At 47.5% G+C, this 17095-nt stretch overlaps 1 protein-coding gene across 2 annotated transcripts; it reads left to right on the forward strand.

Moving 5' to 3' along the window:
* The first annotated feature begins 900 nt into the window (after positions 1 to 900).
* On the forward strand, positions 901 to 10695 carry LOC115551446 (GTPase KRas). 2 transcript variants are annotated; one of them, XM_030367200.1, is made up of 6 exons: positions 901 to 1188; positions 4198 to 4315; positions 4956 to 5134; positions 5529 to 5688; positions 6706 to 6840; positions 8604 to 10695. In XM_030367200.1, the coding sequence occupies exons 2-5, from the start codon at positions 4205 to 4207 to the stop codon at positions 6823 to 6825; spliced, it is 570 nt and encodes a 189-aa protein (XP_030223060.1). In that variant the 5' UTR covers positions 901 to 1188; positions 4198 to 4204; the 3' UTR covers positions 6826 to 6840; positions 8604 to 10695. The 2 variants fall into 2 exon arrangements, with proteins under 2 accessions (XP_030223060.1, XP_030223061.1); XM_030367201.1 differs by lacking the exon at positions 6706 to 6840 and having other exon boundaries at positions 902 to 1188.
* The last annotated feature ends 6400 nt before the right edge of the window (positions 10696 to 17095 follow it).

Genomic DNA, 17095 nt, shown 5'->3' on the forward strand with positions numbered 1-17095 from the left:
CACGCGAACTTTCCGACGTCGCGAAAATGTTTTCCCCATAATTTCCAGCTGTGAACGCAGTCAACTGTACCTGATCTTTCGTCACAGGGTGCGGGACACCGGGACTTCCTGTTGACCAGTTAGACAACTTCGAAATTGTTGACCCTTTGTAGTTTATTTTTAATATTTTTCAAAAGACACAAATCACACTGTGATCTAATGGTTTAGATAGGTTTGGAAATCCCATTTAACGTAAGAATTACACTGAGTGACTGTAATATTAATGTTCGAGAGAGTAAATGTTTTCATTGTCACCTATTTAAATCCCATTTTGCAACTCTTCAGCACCCTGTAGCTGTGGGTGGGGCCGACATCAGGAATGGACCGACGGATTGTTTCCTGGATGACGTCCTCAGCCCGTTGGTTATATTTAGAGCCTATATAAAGAGAGGCGCCCCCTGCGCTCCGAACACTCTCTGCAGGCAGAGAGCTGCATGCAGAGGGCTGGGCCCTGCTCTGACACCACCTTTCCGGCATGTTACACTGGTTCACAAGCAATAGTTTCCCCATTTGTTTTATAATGTTTTCAGACATATGATGATATATTTGTTATTATTTACGACTTAGTATATTTTAGGAACGAATGGTCGAATCACAAGCCATGCGTTACTACATCTAGGATCACCCTGACCGTAGCCTCTAAAAAAACGACTTGAAGTTTAATTTTATTTTCATATCACCATTAGCATTGCATTTATATTGTATTTATATTGTATTTATGTGGGCCTCTGAAGGCTCTAACGAAACAGGGCTGTGTGGAAGTGTTGCCAGATTGGGCCAGATTTCCCGCCCAATCTGGCAACACTGGCTGCAGCGCGCCTCAGCCAGTGTTGCCAGATCGGGCAGGAAATCTGGTCCAATCTGGCAACACTGCTGTGTGGACGCTGGCTGCGGTGCATTGTGGGTAACAGCTCCACCCGTCTCCTCCGCCCGGACTCCACCTCGACGTCAGGCCGATCGCCCGGCCCAATGGAAAGTTACACCGATTAATATCCAAACCTTCCTATATTCCTGTTTTCCTACCACCCGGCCTTGCGGAGGTGAATGAGGGGATCGGGGCGGACAGGACCCTCGGAGCGGGACTGAAGACGGAGGATCATCCGCCTGATCGTCGGTCGACACTGCGGACGCGGAACTGCTCAGCTAAAGGTAAAGCGACGCTAATGGCCCGGGTGGGGAACAAACGGGAGACCAGTACGGGAATCACACAGTGAGAATAAGATCCGCCGTTAGATATTTAAACTAGTGGGGTTACGTTTGAACCCTGAACGTTTGCGGATCGGTATCGAGTGAAAGAACTGTTCTGAACGCAAACTACGCCCAACACTACCCCGCCGTGTGGCCCTGACGCCTCCAGCAGCCCGGAGCCCCACCGCTGTTCCCCGTCTACACCCGGTGCAGGGGTGGGGGGGGGGGGAGGGTCTGGACCGCTGCTGGTCTCCGTCTACAACAGGTATGGGGGGTGGGGGGGGGGGGGGGGGGGGGGGTCTGGACCGTCTTCACCCGGTGCAGGTGGGGGGTGGGGGGCTGGACCGCTGCACCGGTGCACCGGTGCACCGCTGCTGGTATCCGTCTACACCCAGTACAGGCGGGACCCTGGACCGCAGCGGACACCTCATGTCAACATTCTTGTGCTATATTGTTATTGAGATGAAATGGCCGTAGATTGGGGTAATCTCGGTCACTTCTGCCACTGGGCTGCTATGAGCTGCTAGGCTAACCAGTGGTGCTGCTCCGCGACCGACACAAGGGCCACACGGCTCTCGGTGGGCGGCTAACCAGTGGTGCTGCTCCCCGACCGACACAAGGGCCACACGGCTCCTGGAGGCCGAGCGTTAAACCACCAAATAGAAGCACACTCGGTTCTTCCTTTAAATAATGGCTGTTATTTGCTTGTCAACAGTAGTAGGGTCATAAGTGGGAAAGTTGTATGGCCGATTGAAATCCAGTGTGATCTGCCTGCATTGTGTTCAGCAGTAGGCTGTTGGAACACACTGTTTACTACTGGATACACTTGATGCTCAATAAAAACCATCAAATCTTGCTACTTTCTGCTACACACAATGCGTGTTTCTATATAGGGACTCTTCAAAGTGGTTTAAAATGTTGAAACCCAAAGTCAAGTGTCAATCTAGCTCAGCATGACGGCTATTTGGAGACCGTTTATTGACATCTCTAATGGGAACTGTTTTTGCTTTATCTTTGTTATGTCCAAACAGATACGAGCCTGTTATAGACAACGGCATACGTTGAAACGGCTCGTTATTCCTTGTTTCCCAGGACTAGACTACTTCCTTTAGTGTTACCAGAAGGAGTTGGTTCATCCTTCTTCGTCAATTTATTTTATTTATTTTGTTGCAGTTCTCAAATATTGTCTGGTTTTAAGTCAATCACTTGTCTCTATCTCCAGGATAACATGCTAAGGGAACTCCTCCTTGACCCTAGGGCTATCCACACAAGTATGCAATGTACTGGAAGGTTGGCCTGACACTTATGATTGTTTTCAAAGCTGACGCCCATTTTCTCGTCTTTTTTTTTCTTTGCCTTAATGATTTGTTATGGATTTATGCCTGGCTAAAGTTTTCATTGTTTAGACAGAACATGCCATTAATATAATTTCAGGAGAAACCTTAATGCTAGCTTTGAGGCACAGTATCAATAGTTTGGTCCGGACCAGAAAATGTGTATTTATTACTTTCCCTTATAATCGGGCACTGGTGGTTTATGATCTTTCAGCACACCCTCATTAAAGCTCATCCTAGTTTTCTTGAGGATCTATTTTCAAACAAATAACGTTTTCTGAGCCTTTGGCAATTAATCCACACATTCTTCACAATAAATGGCAGAACCAAGTACAGGAAGGAGATATTTATTTATTTATTCAACTTCAAGGAGTGGGAGTTTCAAAAGATGGCCTGCCTCCACATTCATTCCAGTATGACTTCAATATTCCAATCAATTTATATTAAAACCACATTTAGTGCACATCGTTTTGTTTTTATTTTTATCTATAATTATCACGATAAATATTTAATAATAAAGAGTGCTCAATTTAAAGCTTTAAGAGTAATGCCCCTAGCCCTATTATGATAGCGCAACCTCACTCTTAGGGAGTGCTCACCTTTCGGACAGAGGAGGAGGTGGGGGGTTTTCCCGTTCTGCTGAGGACTCGCAGACATATTTTGCACCTGATGCTAGTCTGAGCTCGGTTAGACGTCTGGGAGCTTTTTCCACGTAACCAAAGTGGTAAGACCTTTCTTAGGTAAACTTTCTTCATCTTTGGCCCAAGTTTCTTGCTTTGTTTCACCCTTGCTCATTCTATCCTGAGCAGTAGAGGAGAGCGGGTCATTCTGAGTTGTTGTGAGTGGGAGGGGCTGGAACATGCATCAACTAGCCCGTCAGGGGCACCCTTCTCGCTGATAAAATCACATGAACGGCGCTCTGTGATTTTGTTACAGGGATTCCCTCAGTGTGTGGGGCGCTGTCTGCATACATCCTCACACACTGACACAGCCTCTTGATTTCTATGGAACGCGCATTCCCCGACTCAGTTTGGGATTGATGTATTTTTTAAATGTATACATCAAATATCAGCAATGTATTTAAAACCCATCACTTGTAGTGCTGGACGATAAATCAATTATTTATATTTGATTTATCTTCCAGCATTACGAGTTACACAAATATATCCTCTAGTTCGGTCATGCATAACAACACACTATTAACTGGCATAACACGATGCGCAATAATGAACAATTAGGGTTATCATTAACAAGATAACCCTAATTACCACAGTCTTCAAACATCTCCTGGTGGAGATTTGTTTTTATTGCATTGCTGTATTTGTAGAACTACTGTTTTGTCTATAAATATTGTCTAGACCCAGTAGGCCATCATACCTCCACCTTCTACTAACTGCTTCTTACCTTCCATCCCTAATGTTTAGGTTTTTAACCTGAAGCATACTGACTCCTGCTCATTGTGTAACATTGGACCATCCTTTACTGCGCACAGCTCCGCCTGCTAGTCTTTTTCTAGCTGGCAAACACTTTGGAAAACCTCCTCTTTGAAGTTAAATAGTACCAAAAAACCTCTCTATATATCTGTCTCTATTGCTATCTATATGTTTAATAAAACGGTATTCCTGCTATTCCCCAGGTGAATCATGACCGAGTATAAGCTGGTGGTGGTGGGGGCTGGAGGCGTAGGCAAGAGCGCATTGACCATCCAGCTCATCCAGAACCATTTTGTGGACGAGTATGACCCAACCATCGAGGTAAAGTCCATTTCACAACGTCGACGTACGTTACCTTCATATTAACCTCTTGGTCCCAGTACACTTGCAGAGTAGGTAGAGTAACAACCCTGTATCTCTACCCCCCAACAGGAAGGAAAATAGGGAGAATGTTGAAGGAACTTGTACCAGTGACCACAGTGAATTGCTAGGAGTGAAATAGAGGCAGAGTCAGGCATATTATGTAAATTGACTTACAATTAAATCACATTTATGTTAAAACTAAAAACAAAGTGTGTAGATGTCATGATGGACTGTCTCTTGAGGGCAAGTAGGATTATTTGAGTCCCTAAAAATGTATTGTTTTCTAATTAGAGTCGCTTAAGAGGTAATTTACTGTCAGTTTAAGTCCTTTGGCCTATTTTCTCCAGGGACAATGCAACAGTATTTGGGTGTTTGGAAATTTGTGATCTGAATACAATGTATCTTGTGTATGCGTTATTGGAAGATCAACCAGTGTATAACTATTTAAGATGATCTGGAGTCAACATAATGAAATACATTTTATTACATTTCTAGCACCCTGATAATTTGAATTTATCCAAATTAAAAATGGACAGGAATCTTGATCATATGTCTCAGAGGCAGTGGTTGACCCTGCCCGTCCTCCTCTTGTCTCCAGGACTCGTACAGAAAGCAGGTGGTGATAGACGGGGAGACGTGTCTACTGGACATCCTGGACACAGCGGGCCAGGAGGAGTACAGCGCCATGCGGGACCAGTACATGAGGACCGGCGAGGGCTTCCTCTGCGTCTTCGCCATCAACAACACCAAGTCCTTTGAGGACATCCACCACTATAGGTGAGTCCTTACCCCGTCCTCATGAGTTACTAAAGGGATCCATACTATAGGTGAGTCCTTACCCCGTCCTCATGAGTTACTAAAGGGATCCACAAAAGTGTTTATTGATTTATTTTATTTTTGTTCCGTGATTTATTTAGTCTGAACTAAATATGAGGAGAATATATTTCACAAGAAGCAGTTACGATGCATATAATAAATGAATATGAGACTCGATGAACTGAGCAGAAGGGAACATTATCCATTATTAAAGAAGCATTTAAATAACACAATCAAATGCTAACAGATGTAATAATATGACTATGGTATTATTAAATACTGTCTCAATGCATGAGCCTCTCCTGTGCGTCCACCTTAATAACCCTGGATGATAAAAGCTGCCCTCCTGTCTCAGAGAGCAGATCAAGAGGGTGAAGGACTCAGAGGACGTGCCCATGGTCTTGGTGGGCAACAAGTGTGACCTCCCATCCCGGACGGTGGACACCAAGCAGGCCCAGGACCTGGCCCGCAGCTACGTCATCCCCTTCATCGAGACCTCTGCCAAGACCAGACAGGTGGGGGTCCTGGGAGCATGGCCTGGACACAACGTGCTCCCTGTGTATCTATAGAGACGTAGATCATATTACCTGGACCCTTCATGGTTTCAAATGCCTCCGCCGCCCTCCTTGGTACTAACTGACCTGCCGTCTTCTCATGATGACATTTGGTCTGTGAAGCATGCAAACACTGGTCTGGTAACGGCTGGTGTCGTCACCTCAGCTCTTCATAATGATGGTGCTACACATTGATCTAGAGTGGTATTCTTCTTGCGGTGCCTGTATTTTGTGTTTCAGTGGCTCTCTGGGCCCTTCTGATGTTCTGCCTCTCGGACCACGCGCTGTTCTGTACTTCCTCTTTGGATTGATTATAAATGGGCGATGAGGGTTTCGTTGCATGCTACCCTATCATGCTCATGGAAATTAATTAATCATGGCCTAAAATGGATTACGATTCTTAATTAATCAACAATAATCATTAAGATTGGGTCATGGAACCTGCACGACGGGACATGTATTATTGGTCATTGTTATCGTGGTATTAATTATTCTGGTGCGTGTGTTTGTGTGGCGTTGTGTATCTGGTGCCGGAATTCCCGACATGTATTCATGACCTTTCCTGGACCTTTATCAATGAGGGCAATCAGACTCTGTTGGGCGCCAGCTCCAGTGATTCCTGTCCATGCCGATCTGTCTCTCTCCTTGTGGCGGGCTTGTTGTTGACTTTCCAGAAGGCGTTTCTGTCCCGGCATACGTTTGCGTGTCCACCCCCCTCCCCAACGACATGGTTATCAGACCACACTGAAGCCACCAACTCCCATTTAACATGTCCTACTCCTACAACGGTTGAGTACAAGCCAAAGGTCCTCCTGGTCCTAATGTAACACCCATGTTAATCTATCAGACCAACCCGGGCCTTATCATACTGAATGTGTGTGGCTTGTGTACACACAAACCTTTTGCTTTGTAAACCATTGGTGCTTGTGTGCCCCCTGTGTACCATAACATTGAGGGAGGTTGTGTCTCGCAATGCAGAGAGTGGAGGATGCCTTTTACACTCTGGTGCGGGAGATCAGGCTGCACCGACTCAGTAAGCTCTGCAAGGAAGAAAAGACGCCGCGCTGTGTCAAGCTTAAAAAGTGTGTTGTGATGTAAAAAAACAAAACAGGGGTAAGTTCAGCCCTCCTCTGCCAGGTGTGTGTGTGTGTGTGTGTGTTTGATTTCTAGAGGTCAGTCAATGAGAGGCTGGGGCATTATGCTTACTTGCTAGGTGGGGCGGGGCTGTCTAGATGCTTACTAACCAGGAAAAAGGGATGGTTGGTCTCCTCCTTTCCTCTTCTGGTAGTCTTCTTTTGTTTCGTGGTTGATCATTCTCCCCCCCCCCCCAATCAACATGCTGGACAATCTGGGAGAGGTTAATGTCGTGATGTTGTGCGTTCCTTGGCCTGTGCGGTCATCTTGAGTGGGGCGCTGAGGGGTCCCTGCCGGGTCAGGTAATGAGCGGCTCCTGGATGGTGGGATCACACTGGGCAGAAAGCTGTGTGCTTGGCTTTTTCTTCTGATGCTCCAGACATCTGTCGCTCAAATCAAAGTGTTCCTGGTTCTCTTTGTCTTTTGCACCTGTGTTCTGCGCCCCCCCACCCCTTGTCTTCAGAGTCCTTTCCCTTGCAATGGGTTCTTTCCGTGTCTTTTCCCTGTGTCAATAAAATAATCATAAACCATCGAGCTATGGGACAGAACACTAATGGCGTGATTTCCATCTTCAGATATGCAACATTAATTGTCACCAAACCTATAGCGCAACTTCTGATGGGGAGGCATGCGATTTAAATCAGGATGACATCACAATCTGGAGACATCTTTTTCGTGGTCACCATGGTGACTGAATATGTTGTAGGATATAGGGGTAGTGAGGGTATGTACACAGTCCTCTTGGTGCATCGAAGTGCTAACCTACATTCATACACCTGTAAATATCAAGATCTTGGAATATGTATTGATTATTCACCTCAATAGAAGAAAATATTTCCCTGCACTGCAGTACTTGAATATAGCTTGTTTTTGGATAACATCATGATGTACAGTTGTATTGTAACAGGTTTTTTTGGGTACCAACAGACTGATTTAAGATAATACCTACTTAAAATTATGCTGGATTATGCTGCATATTCCTGTTGTTAATGTTAATGCCTGATGCCATTTAGTTATTTTATCTTTGTTTATTGGTTGATTCTTTACATATCTGCTGTGGAAGGACCTTTACTCCCTGCCTTACTCATTAAAGATAGGGTAGGCAATATATTTTATTGCCTGCCCTTTTTTATTATTTTCATATTTTTGGAAATTCTCTTAACATCCCGTACATAAATTGTACGTGCTGACACAAATAATCCAAAATTCCAGTATCTGTGGCTCACAGACCTGAAATAAACCTGTGAAATAGCATTTGCATTGCGCCCGATCGAGATGCCTACCCGTCGGTGTACCTTCCTACACTGCTAGCTGTGTGCACCCTGCCCAAACCCTCATCCTCCACAAGGCTAGCCAACCTAATGCTAGAGCTAGCCAACTAGTCCCTGGTTCAGGGGAGTATGGAGGCCTGGGTTTTATTTATATGGCATAGTTTAAAGATCTAGCTGCCTCTGGATGGTTTCTCCCAGAGATCGACCCTAGCTTTAATCGTACCATCTAAACACATCGTTTACGGGTCGATGTTGAAGTGTAATTCTCAATCCTAGATTGAAATATGGCACGGATTTGATTTGTATTGTTAAATGGCTTCCTCTCTACTTCTGTTTCAAATTGCATTCTATTTGAGGTTCTGTTTCCAGAATATAACCCAAACAGCACCTCAGCCAGGTGGTGGTGACCTGCTCTTGGGAGCCCCTGGCGTGCTGCACCTGTAACAATGCGTCTGTGTTTGTGTTTCCCAGGGCGTGGACGATGCCTTTTACACATTAGTGCGAGAAATCCGGAAACACAAGGAGAAGATGAGTAAGGACGGCAAGAAGAAGAAAAAGAAGTCAAAGACAAAGTGTACTCTAATGTAAAGGAACACGCCAACCTCCCCCGCACGCTTCAAGACAGACTGGAGAGAAAACAAGTTGAACATTTTAAGTAATACATTTGTACATTACACTAAATTATTACTCTATTTCTTAGTGCCCACCGTACTGAATTCTAAAATGAGCTAGATTCAGCTGCAGTTATTTTATTTTATTTGTTTTGCTACTAGGTAACCAGTAAGCTTGATCTGACCTTCCGTCTAGAACCAGGTGCCCCGTGCACTGGTCAGGAGGTCTTACCTGCTAGGAGGAAACTCTACTGAGGTGGGAGGAACTGATCTGAGTTTATGTCACTACTCCTTTTGGATCAATGTGTTAAGTAGCAACTTGTTTTACTCTTCATCAGGCCATGACCTACAGACGTTTGGTGATTCCTTCAGATCCTACGGGATGCCAAAGAATAAATTAAAATCCCATTGAATTAGAAATAAAAGAACACATGGAAAATGGACCAGCACTTACCTGGATAAATCCAGATGTACTAGCCACTGTGTAATATCCCATTCCTCTTTGAACTTCTAGATATGACTTGATAATGTCATTAAAGTTATGTTGTGGATCAAAGTATGCATGAGAACTCCTACTCTTCCCAGAATGTTTTAACACCCTAATTATCTCCTAATTACTTTGAAATTCATCTGCCTTTTGTATTGTGTGGGTAGTGATCTATTGCCTACAGAAGATGTTGTCCTTGCATGCATCGTGTCCTTAATGCCCTTAGAAATACTCGTTGCTAATACTGTATAATAGAGGCGACAGAGCCAGGAATGTGGAACTGTGACCATAGTGGAAATATGTCACTTTCAAGTGATCATTACTTTTGCATTTCTGAGAACCAAAACCACCAGAATAGTTGGGTTTTAATAAATGTATGATTTAATGAAACCGCTTTAAGTAGACCTACCAGACCCATGCTTTTATATTCTCTTGCTTCTTGGCTCATTTCTGTGAGATTTGTTAAATTTCCACATTAGCCTTTTAAAATACTTCCTTCCACTCATTTCCCCCCAAATTCTTGTAGATAATTAGCTTAGTCTGGTGTCATGGAGGACGTTCAATATGTTGGTGAAATTGAGCTTCCTCCTGTTGTTTGGCCTTTTCAGGTTTTTGATTTACTTGCTCATCTTCTCAAATTGTTTGCTGGGCTGCCTTTCAAACAAGTTATTGTCCAGTGAAATAATTAACCATAATCACTCGCGTAACATGTGAAATGAAGTGATGTACCTGAAGCTATTTTTGGTAAATGGGCACAAATTGCCATTCATTTAGTTTTGAGACATTCAAATTTGGAGGGAAAAAAATTAACGTTCTCCTTGGAATCTTCTCTTTTCTCTGCAAATCGTAAACCTTCTGCTGGGAATTCTACATCTTTCAAAACTTTAGCATTAGTTGATGTGGGCGTTGGAAAATCAGAGGAACATTCACTGTCAGGCTTAATACGGTTTGTGTGGAGGAGAGACATGGAATATGATTAATTGATTTTAACCCACTGTATTACATATTGCTCATGAAGTAGATAACTGTTAATGCGATTGAATTCTAGAATCCACTTGTTCACAATACTGTTTCCTGAAGAATAGTTTTACTGAAAATGTTAATGTCCCTCTTATTGCGTGCCAACCGCTGATTTTTTGGAAATGTATCATTTATACCTTGATCGTATTTTAACAACCTTTGTATAGTTGTGATACTGAAAGGTGCATATTTTGTAAATTGTGCTTAATTTCTTTGGTGTGTCTAAATGAATGTTGCTTTAAAGGAGCCCGGCTCCTGTCGGTGTATGTGATTAGGGAGTGCGACTGGGTCCTCTGGGAGTGGGTGAATGGATCACGACTCCACGCCCGTTGTGGGTGATGTCGTGCTGATCGATCTCAAATGAGTCTATTTTTTTGCCATGAATCTCACCACTCCTATTTAATGTGTAATAAAGAACACAAATAAAGAGGAGCTTATGTTGGTTGTTCTTGTTCATGTTTAGTAGTTCTTTAAGAAGCATTTACGATTCATGTTGGATAATATTCATTCACTTCAACAGCAGAAGCCTGTACGTAAACATTACTTCTATCAGGGAATACTTGGATACATTTTCACAACCATTCAATATCGAAATATCTGATACCTGGATCAATAAGGACAGAGAACTGGACTTTGACATGGATGGTTATGAACTTAGTTATATAAATAGACAAAATAAAGGAGGAGGATGAGTAGACATATATGTGGACAAGACATTAAACTTCAAGGTGATGGACAGTATTACAATAGTAGTGGGTAATGTTTTGGAATGCATATCAATAGAAATCTGCAAAGAAAAAAGTAAAAATCTGATCATTAGTTGTTTTTATAGGGTACCTGGCTCTAATATTGAGGTTTTTAAAGACTGGATGGAAGACATTTTCGTTTCACTCAAGAGAATAATATCGAACCATCATAAAATGATGGTTCGATATTAATAAATTAACGTTAAACTTGAGCAAAACAAAATGTATGTTATTTGGAATCTGCAGAACAAATGAACAAATAAAGATACCGATTGATGGCGTAGACATTGAATGAGTTAGTCAGATACAATTCCTCGGTGTAACATTTGATGAGAAACTAAACTGGAAATCTCACATAAAACATACGCTCTAAGATGTCAAGAAGCATTGCAGTAATTATTTAAAGCTAAACAGGTTCTGGATCATAAATCACTACACATCCTCTATTGTTCACTGGTTTCACCTTATTTAAGTTACTGTGTAGAGGTTTGCGGCAATAATTACAAAAGTACATTACATTCACTGCTTATTCTGCAGAAAAGAGCTATACGGACCACTTTCAATGCTGGTAGGGATCACACAAACTTATTATTCATACAGTCAAAAATACTCATATTAAATTGAACAATAAATAGCACAATTAATGTTTAAAGCAAAAAATAACAAACCGGCAAATATTCAAAAAATGTTTGCTCAAAGAGAAGGGAGTTATTTTTTGCGGGGATAATGAGCGCGGGGAGACCAGTTTCCTTCGTCCCTTTGTTGGGAACTCGTTTATTTTGTAAAGCAAACATAAGACATGCTCCAAACTAAATAGTAATGGTCGATCCATGGGCTTCCTGGTTCCGTCGAGGTTGAGCACAGTCTCCGGATCTCTCTCTCTCTCACAGGTAACACCTCTCTCCTACTGCAACACAAAGCAGGCACATAAATACACATTCCCTGATTGGACCTGATCGCGGGCACCTGCTCGCAACAAGGGTCCAACCCCCCCAGCCGATCCGGTGTGTTCCCAACCGTCCCCTACCTCCCCCTGCAGGCCAGACATCGCACGTCCCCCCCCACATACCCCCACCGCCCAACACAGGCCGGGGCATATCCGGCCGCCAACCTTCTCCCCCCCCCCCCGGAACGGGAGAGGAAGTATGCCACGGCCATCTGCGCCCCGGGCCTGTGCACGACCCGAAAGTTGAAGGGCTGCAACGCGAGATACCACCGGGTGATCCTCGCGTTGACGTCCTTCATGCGGTGGAGCCACTGGAGGGGGGCGTGGTCGGAGTAAAGGGTGAACGCGCGCCCCAGCAGGTAGTAGCGAAGGGCGCCGACCGCCCATCGGATGGCGAGACACTCCTTTTCGACTGTGCTGTACCGACCCTCCCGATCCGATAGTTTTCTGCTCAGGTACAGCACCGGGCGGTCGACCCCTTCCACCTGCTGGGTCAGGACCGCGCCCAACCCCCTGTCCGACGCGTCTGTCTGCAGGGAAAAAGGGAGATCAAAGTCAGGAGCACACAGGACCGACTTTCCACAGAGGGCTGTTTTAATAGCCTCAAACGAAACCTGACATGGCTCCGACCACTGGACTGTATCTGGGGCCCTCTTACGGGTGAGGTCGGTCAAGGGGCTGGCCAGGTCGGAGAAGTGTGGTACAAACTGCCGGTAGTACCCTGCCAGCCCCAAGAACCGCCTCACCTCTTTCTTGGTCCTGGGCCGAGGGGAGGCGGCGACCGCTGCGGTCTTCGCGACCCGTTGCCGGACCATCCCCCCCCCCAGGTGGTACCCCAGCTACTGGATCTCCCTCCGCCCGATCATGCACTTTTTTCGGGTTGGCCGTGAGCCCCGCCCGTCTCAGCGACTGAAGAACGGCCGCCACCTGCCGCATATGCTGCTCCCACGTTCCACTATAGATGACGATGTCATCAATGTAGGCAGCAGCATATGCGGCGTGGGGCCGTAACACCCGGTCCACCAGCCGCTGAAACGTGGCCGGGGCCCCGAACAACCCGAACGGAAGCACCTTAAACTGGTACAAACCGAGCGGAGTGGAGAACGCCGCTTTTCCCCGGGCTACTGGAGACAGCGGAATCGGCCAGTAGCCCTTCGTGCAGTCCAGGGTCGTGTAATAGGTGGCCATGCAAAGCCGGTCCACGGGTTCGTCGATCCGAGGCATTGGGTAGGCGTCAAACTTCGACACCGCATTCACTCTACGGTAGTCTACACAGAACCGGACAGACCCGTCCGGCTTCCCCACAAGCAGGACGGGACTGCACCAGTCACTGTGAGACTCCTCGACCATGCCCAACTCCAACATGGTTGCCAATTCACGCCGCACCACATCTTGTTTGTGGGCGGGTAGCCTGTAGGGGCTTGTCCGCACCGTTAACCCGGGCTGCGTCTTGATGTTGTGAGTAATTAGCGGGGTGCGACTGGGCAGGGGCAAAAAGACGTCGGCGAACCGGAGTTGCAGACCGGCAACGTCCCGCGCCTGACTCCCCGAGAGACCCTCGCCCTGACCAACAGGGGGGGGTGGGGCCTGGGCTAGGGACGTCCGGCCCGAGCTCTTCTCTCCGGTAACGTTGACGCAAACGCGACAGGGACCGCATCGTTCCAGCTCTTTAGGGGGTTGATGTGATAGACCTGCTTGTTTTCGCCCCGGTCCGACCGCGCTACCTCGTAATCCACGTCCCCAACCCGCCGTGTGACCACAAAGGGCCCTTGCCACTTCGCGAGTAATTTGTTGCTAGAGGTGGGCAATAGTACGAGGACCTTTTCCCCCGGGTAGAGATCGCGTAATCTAGTCGTACAGGCGTCTCTGACTCTCCTGGGCTCGGTGTGACAGTACTCACGTGACAAGACCCCTAGTGAGTGAAGCTTTGCACGCAAGTCCATGACGTACTGGATTTCGTTCTTGCTGTCACTGGACCCCTCCTCCCAGTTTTCTTTAATGAGGTCCAGGACGCCCCTGGGCTTACGCCCATAAAGCAACTCAAATGGGGAAAACCCTGTGGAAGCCTGGGGCACTTCCCGCACTGCAAACAACAGAGGGTCTAGCCATTGATGCCAATTCCGAGCATCCTCGTGTACGAATTTACGGATCATGGACTTTAAAGTCCGGTTAAACCTCTCACACAAGCCGTCCGTAGCTGGGTGATAGACGCTTGTGCGGATGGCTTTGACCCTCAATAACCCGTAAAGTTCCCTAATCGTGCGTGACATGAAATTGGTGCCCTGGTCAGTGAGAATCTCCTTCGGGATTCCCACCCGCGATATGACCTGAAACCACGCCTGCACAACACTCTTCGCAGAGATGTTGCGCAACGGAATTGCTTCCGGGTACCGGGTTGCGTAGTCGATCAGGACTAACACAAATCGATACCCGTGTGCGGAACGTTCTAATGGCCGGATAATGTCCATGCCGACACGATCGAAAGGGGCTTCCACCAGGGGAAGGGGCCGTAAGGGAGCCCTGGGGGCGGCCGGGGGATTCACCAGTTGGCACTCGGGGCAGGATGCGCACCACCTGCGCACCTCTGCCCGAATCCCCGGCCAATAGAACCGGGCCATTATCCGGTTAAGTGTTTTGTCGTACCCTAAGTGGCCCGCCATTGGGTTATAATGCGCCGCCTGGAAAACCATTTCCCGGCGGCTCCTGGGTACCAGCAACTGGGTGACAACCTCCTCACTCTGGGTGTCACGACTCACCCGATAAAGCCTATCCCTAACCACTATAAAGTGTGGGTAAGTCAGCGTTGCGTCTGGCCGGACCTTACTCCCATCAATTACTATCACCTGGTCGTAGGCTGAGCTCAGTGTGGCGTCACGAGACTGCTCGAGGGGGAAATCCTCCCAGCGCCGAGGTGGGAACCTCGGCGCTGGGACCTCGGGTTGGGGATCCCCCGCCTCCCCCGATCCCTGAGCAGCGTCGGCCTCCCCCGCCTCGGCGCAGAACACAGCAAACGACTTACATGTCCCTACCGGTCGTGCTCGCATCCCCATAGTCCCCCTAACAGCCTGTGGAAACCCAGCCCAATCCAACCCAAGGATCAGGGGATGCGTGAGGCTCGAACAAACCGCCGCCTTAACACTATGCTTTTTCCCCCCACAACGAATTTCGATAGGGACCAAAGGATACTCGTGCACATCCCCGTGTATACACCTCACCACAGAGTCCAACAGCGCCTGGTGCGTACCCCGCTGAATCCAAACCGGGATTCGGTACGCCTCACCGGGACCGTGGGGAGGAGACGGGGCACCGATGACGCGGACGACATGACCCACCTCCATCATAGGGCATTCCCGCCGGAGGTGGCCAGGCCGCCCGCAACGTCAGCACCCCTCCCCTGCCGTCTGAACTCCTGTCTGTGGAGTGGGGGGGGGAAGCAACTCATGTGCCCGCTCTGGACCGGGCTCCCCCCCTCTCGCCCTTGGTGCCGGTGTTGCTCTGTCCCGCCGCAGGGCCGCCGCACCGGCCCGTGGGCCTGCTACCGGCGGTCGCTGGCTCGCCGTTGGTGGAGGCAGGTAGCTCTCTGCTAGGACGACCGCAGCGGAGACACTCTCGGGCCGGTGATATCGGACCCAGGCGGATGTCCTCGCCGGCAGCCCCTCCACAAATCTCTCCAAGGCGACCTGCTCCACCACCTCCTCCGCTGTATTCCGGTCTGGAACCAGCCATCTCCTGGCCTGGTCCCTTAGCTGTTGGGCGAAGGCGAAGGGCCGGTCCCCCTCGCCGAAGGCCAGCGCCCGGAACCGCCGCCGATGTTCCTCCGGGTAGAGGCCCAGCCGATCCCGGATGGCTCGGGTGATGGCGTCATAGTCCCGCTGAGCCCCGACCAGCAGACTGTGGGTGGCTAGCTGCGCCTCGCCCGTCAGGCGCGGTAGGAGATGGTGCGCCCACTCCTGGCGAGGCCACCCCGAGACCTCGGCCACCCCCTGGAAGGTCCCCAGAAAGGCCTCTGCGTCGTCCGTCTCCCCCATTTTCGGGATGTGAATGTTGGGAGTAGCCTCCCGGGGTCCCTCGCCGCGTCCGCTGGAGTTGAGGAGCTCCCGGAGCATGGCCCAATCGGTGGCCAAGGATTGGACCAGTTCCGTAAGCACCTCGTTCTGCGCGTGGTGTAACTGGCTTTGTCGCTCCGCCATCTGGGCCAAGTGCCCGAGCACGTTTCCCAATGGGGACTGGTCCATTTTCAATGCGCTCGCCCCACTTTGGGCTCCACTGTAGCAGGTTAATGAGCGCGGGGAGACCAGTTTCCTTCGTCCCTTAGTTGGGAACTTGTTTATTTTGTAAAGCAAAAATAAGACATGCTCCAAACTAAATCATAACGGTCGATCCATGCGCTTCCTGGTTCCGTCGAGGTTGAGCACAGTCTCCGGATCTCTCTCTCTCACAGGTAACACCTCTCACAGGTAACATCTCACTCCTACTGCAACACAAAGCAGGCACATAAATACACATTCCCTGATTGGACCTGATCGCGGGCACCTGCTCGCAACCAGGTCCAACCCCCCCAGCCGATCCGGTGTGTTCCCAACCGTCCCCTACCTCCCCCTGCAGGCCAGACGTCGCACGTCGTCCCCCACAGATACGTTTAAAAAAGAATATATATATATATAGTAATATAGATATTAATAATAATAAATGAAATTGTTATTAATAATAATTATTATGACTAAGGAAGCTTAATTACAATGAGTTACGGAGAAGGGGTGGGATTTAATAAGTGTAAACTTCTTCCCACTCCTTTTTGAACATGTTACAATTGTCTAGTGTTTTTCATTCAGGTATCTATTTATGCTTTCTATTTTGTGTAACATCATTATTTTTTGTAATACATTTTTGTAATACATTTTCAATCAATCAATCAATCAATACAGTTCATACTGGCAAGTGAACTTCATCAGTTAAAGGTGCAGCAATTTCAGTATTTTTTTCAATTGACACTGCTCAACAGGCTATATTCATTACTACGTACTAACGTGTATACTACGCAATACTGGATACTCAGCCTGAAGTCAATGCTACAATACTAGATACTGAATTCTATACCACTTACTTAATATTCTACTAGTCAAGACTACAATACTGGGTACAGCAGTCAACAC

The sequence above is a fragment of the Gadus morhua genome, chromosome 9 (assembly GCF_902167405.1).
Source record: "Gadus morhua chromosome 9, gadMor3.0, whole genome shotgun sequence".
Lineage (NCBI taxonomy): Eukaryota > Metazoa > Chordata > Actinopteri > Gadiformes > Gadidae > Gadus > Gadus morhua.

Coding starts and splice junctions, on each gene's coding strand:
- LOC115551446 (XM_030367200.1), top strand. CDS start 4,205: ATGACCGAGTATAAGCTGGTGGTGGTGGGGGCTGGAGGCGTAGGCAAG. Junction 4,316..4,955: donor AGTATGACCCAACCATCGAG/GTAAAGTCCATT, acceptor TCTTGTCTCCAG/GACTCGTACAGAAAGCAGGT. Junction 5,135..5,528: donor GAGGACATCCACCACTATAG/GTGAGTCCTTAC, acceptor CTCCTGTCTCAG/AGAGCAGATCAAGAGGGTGA.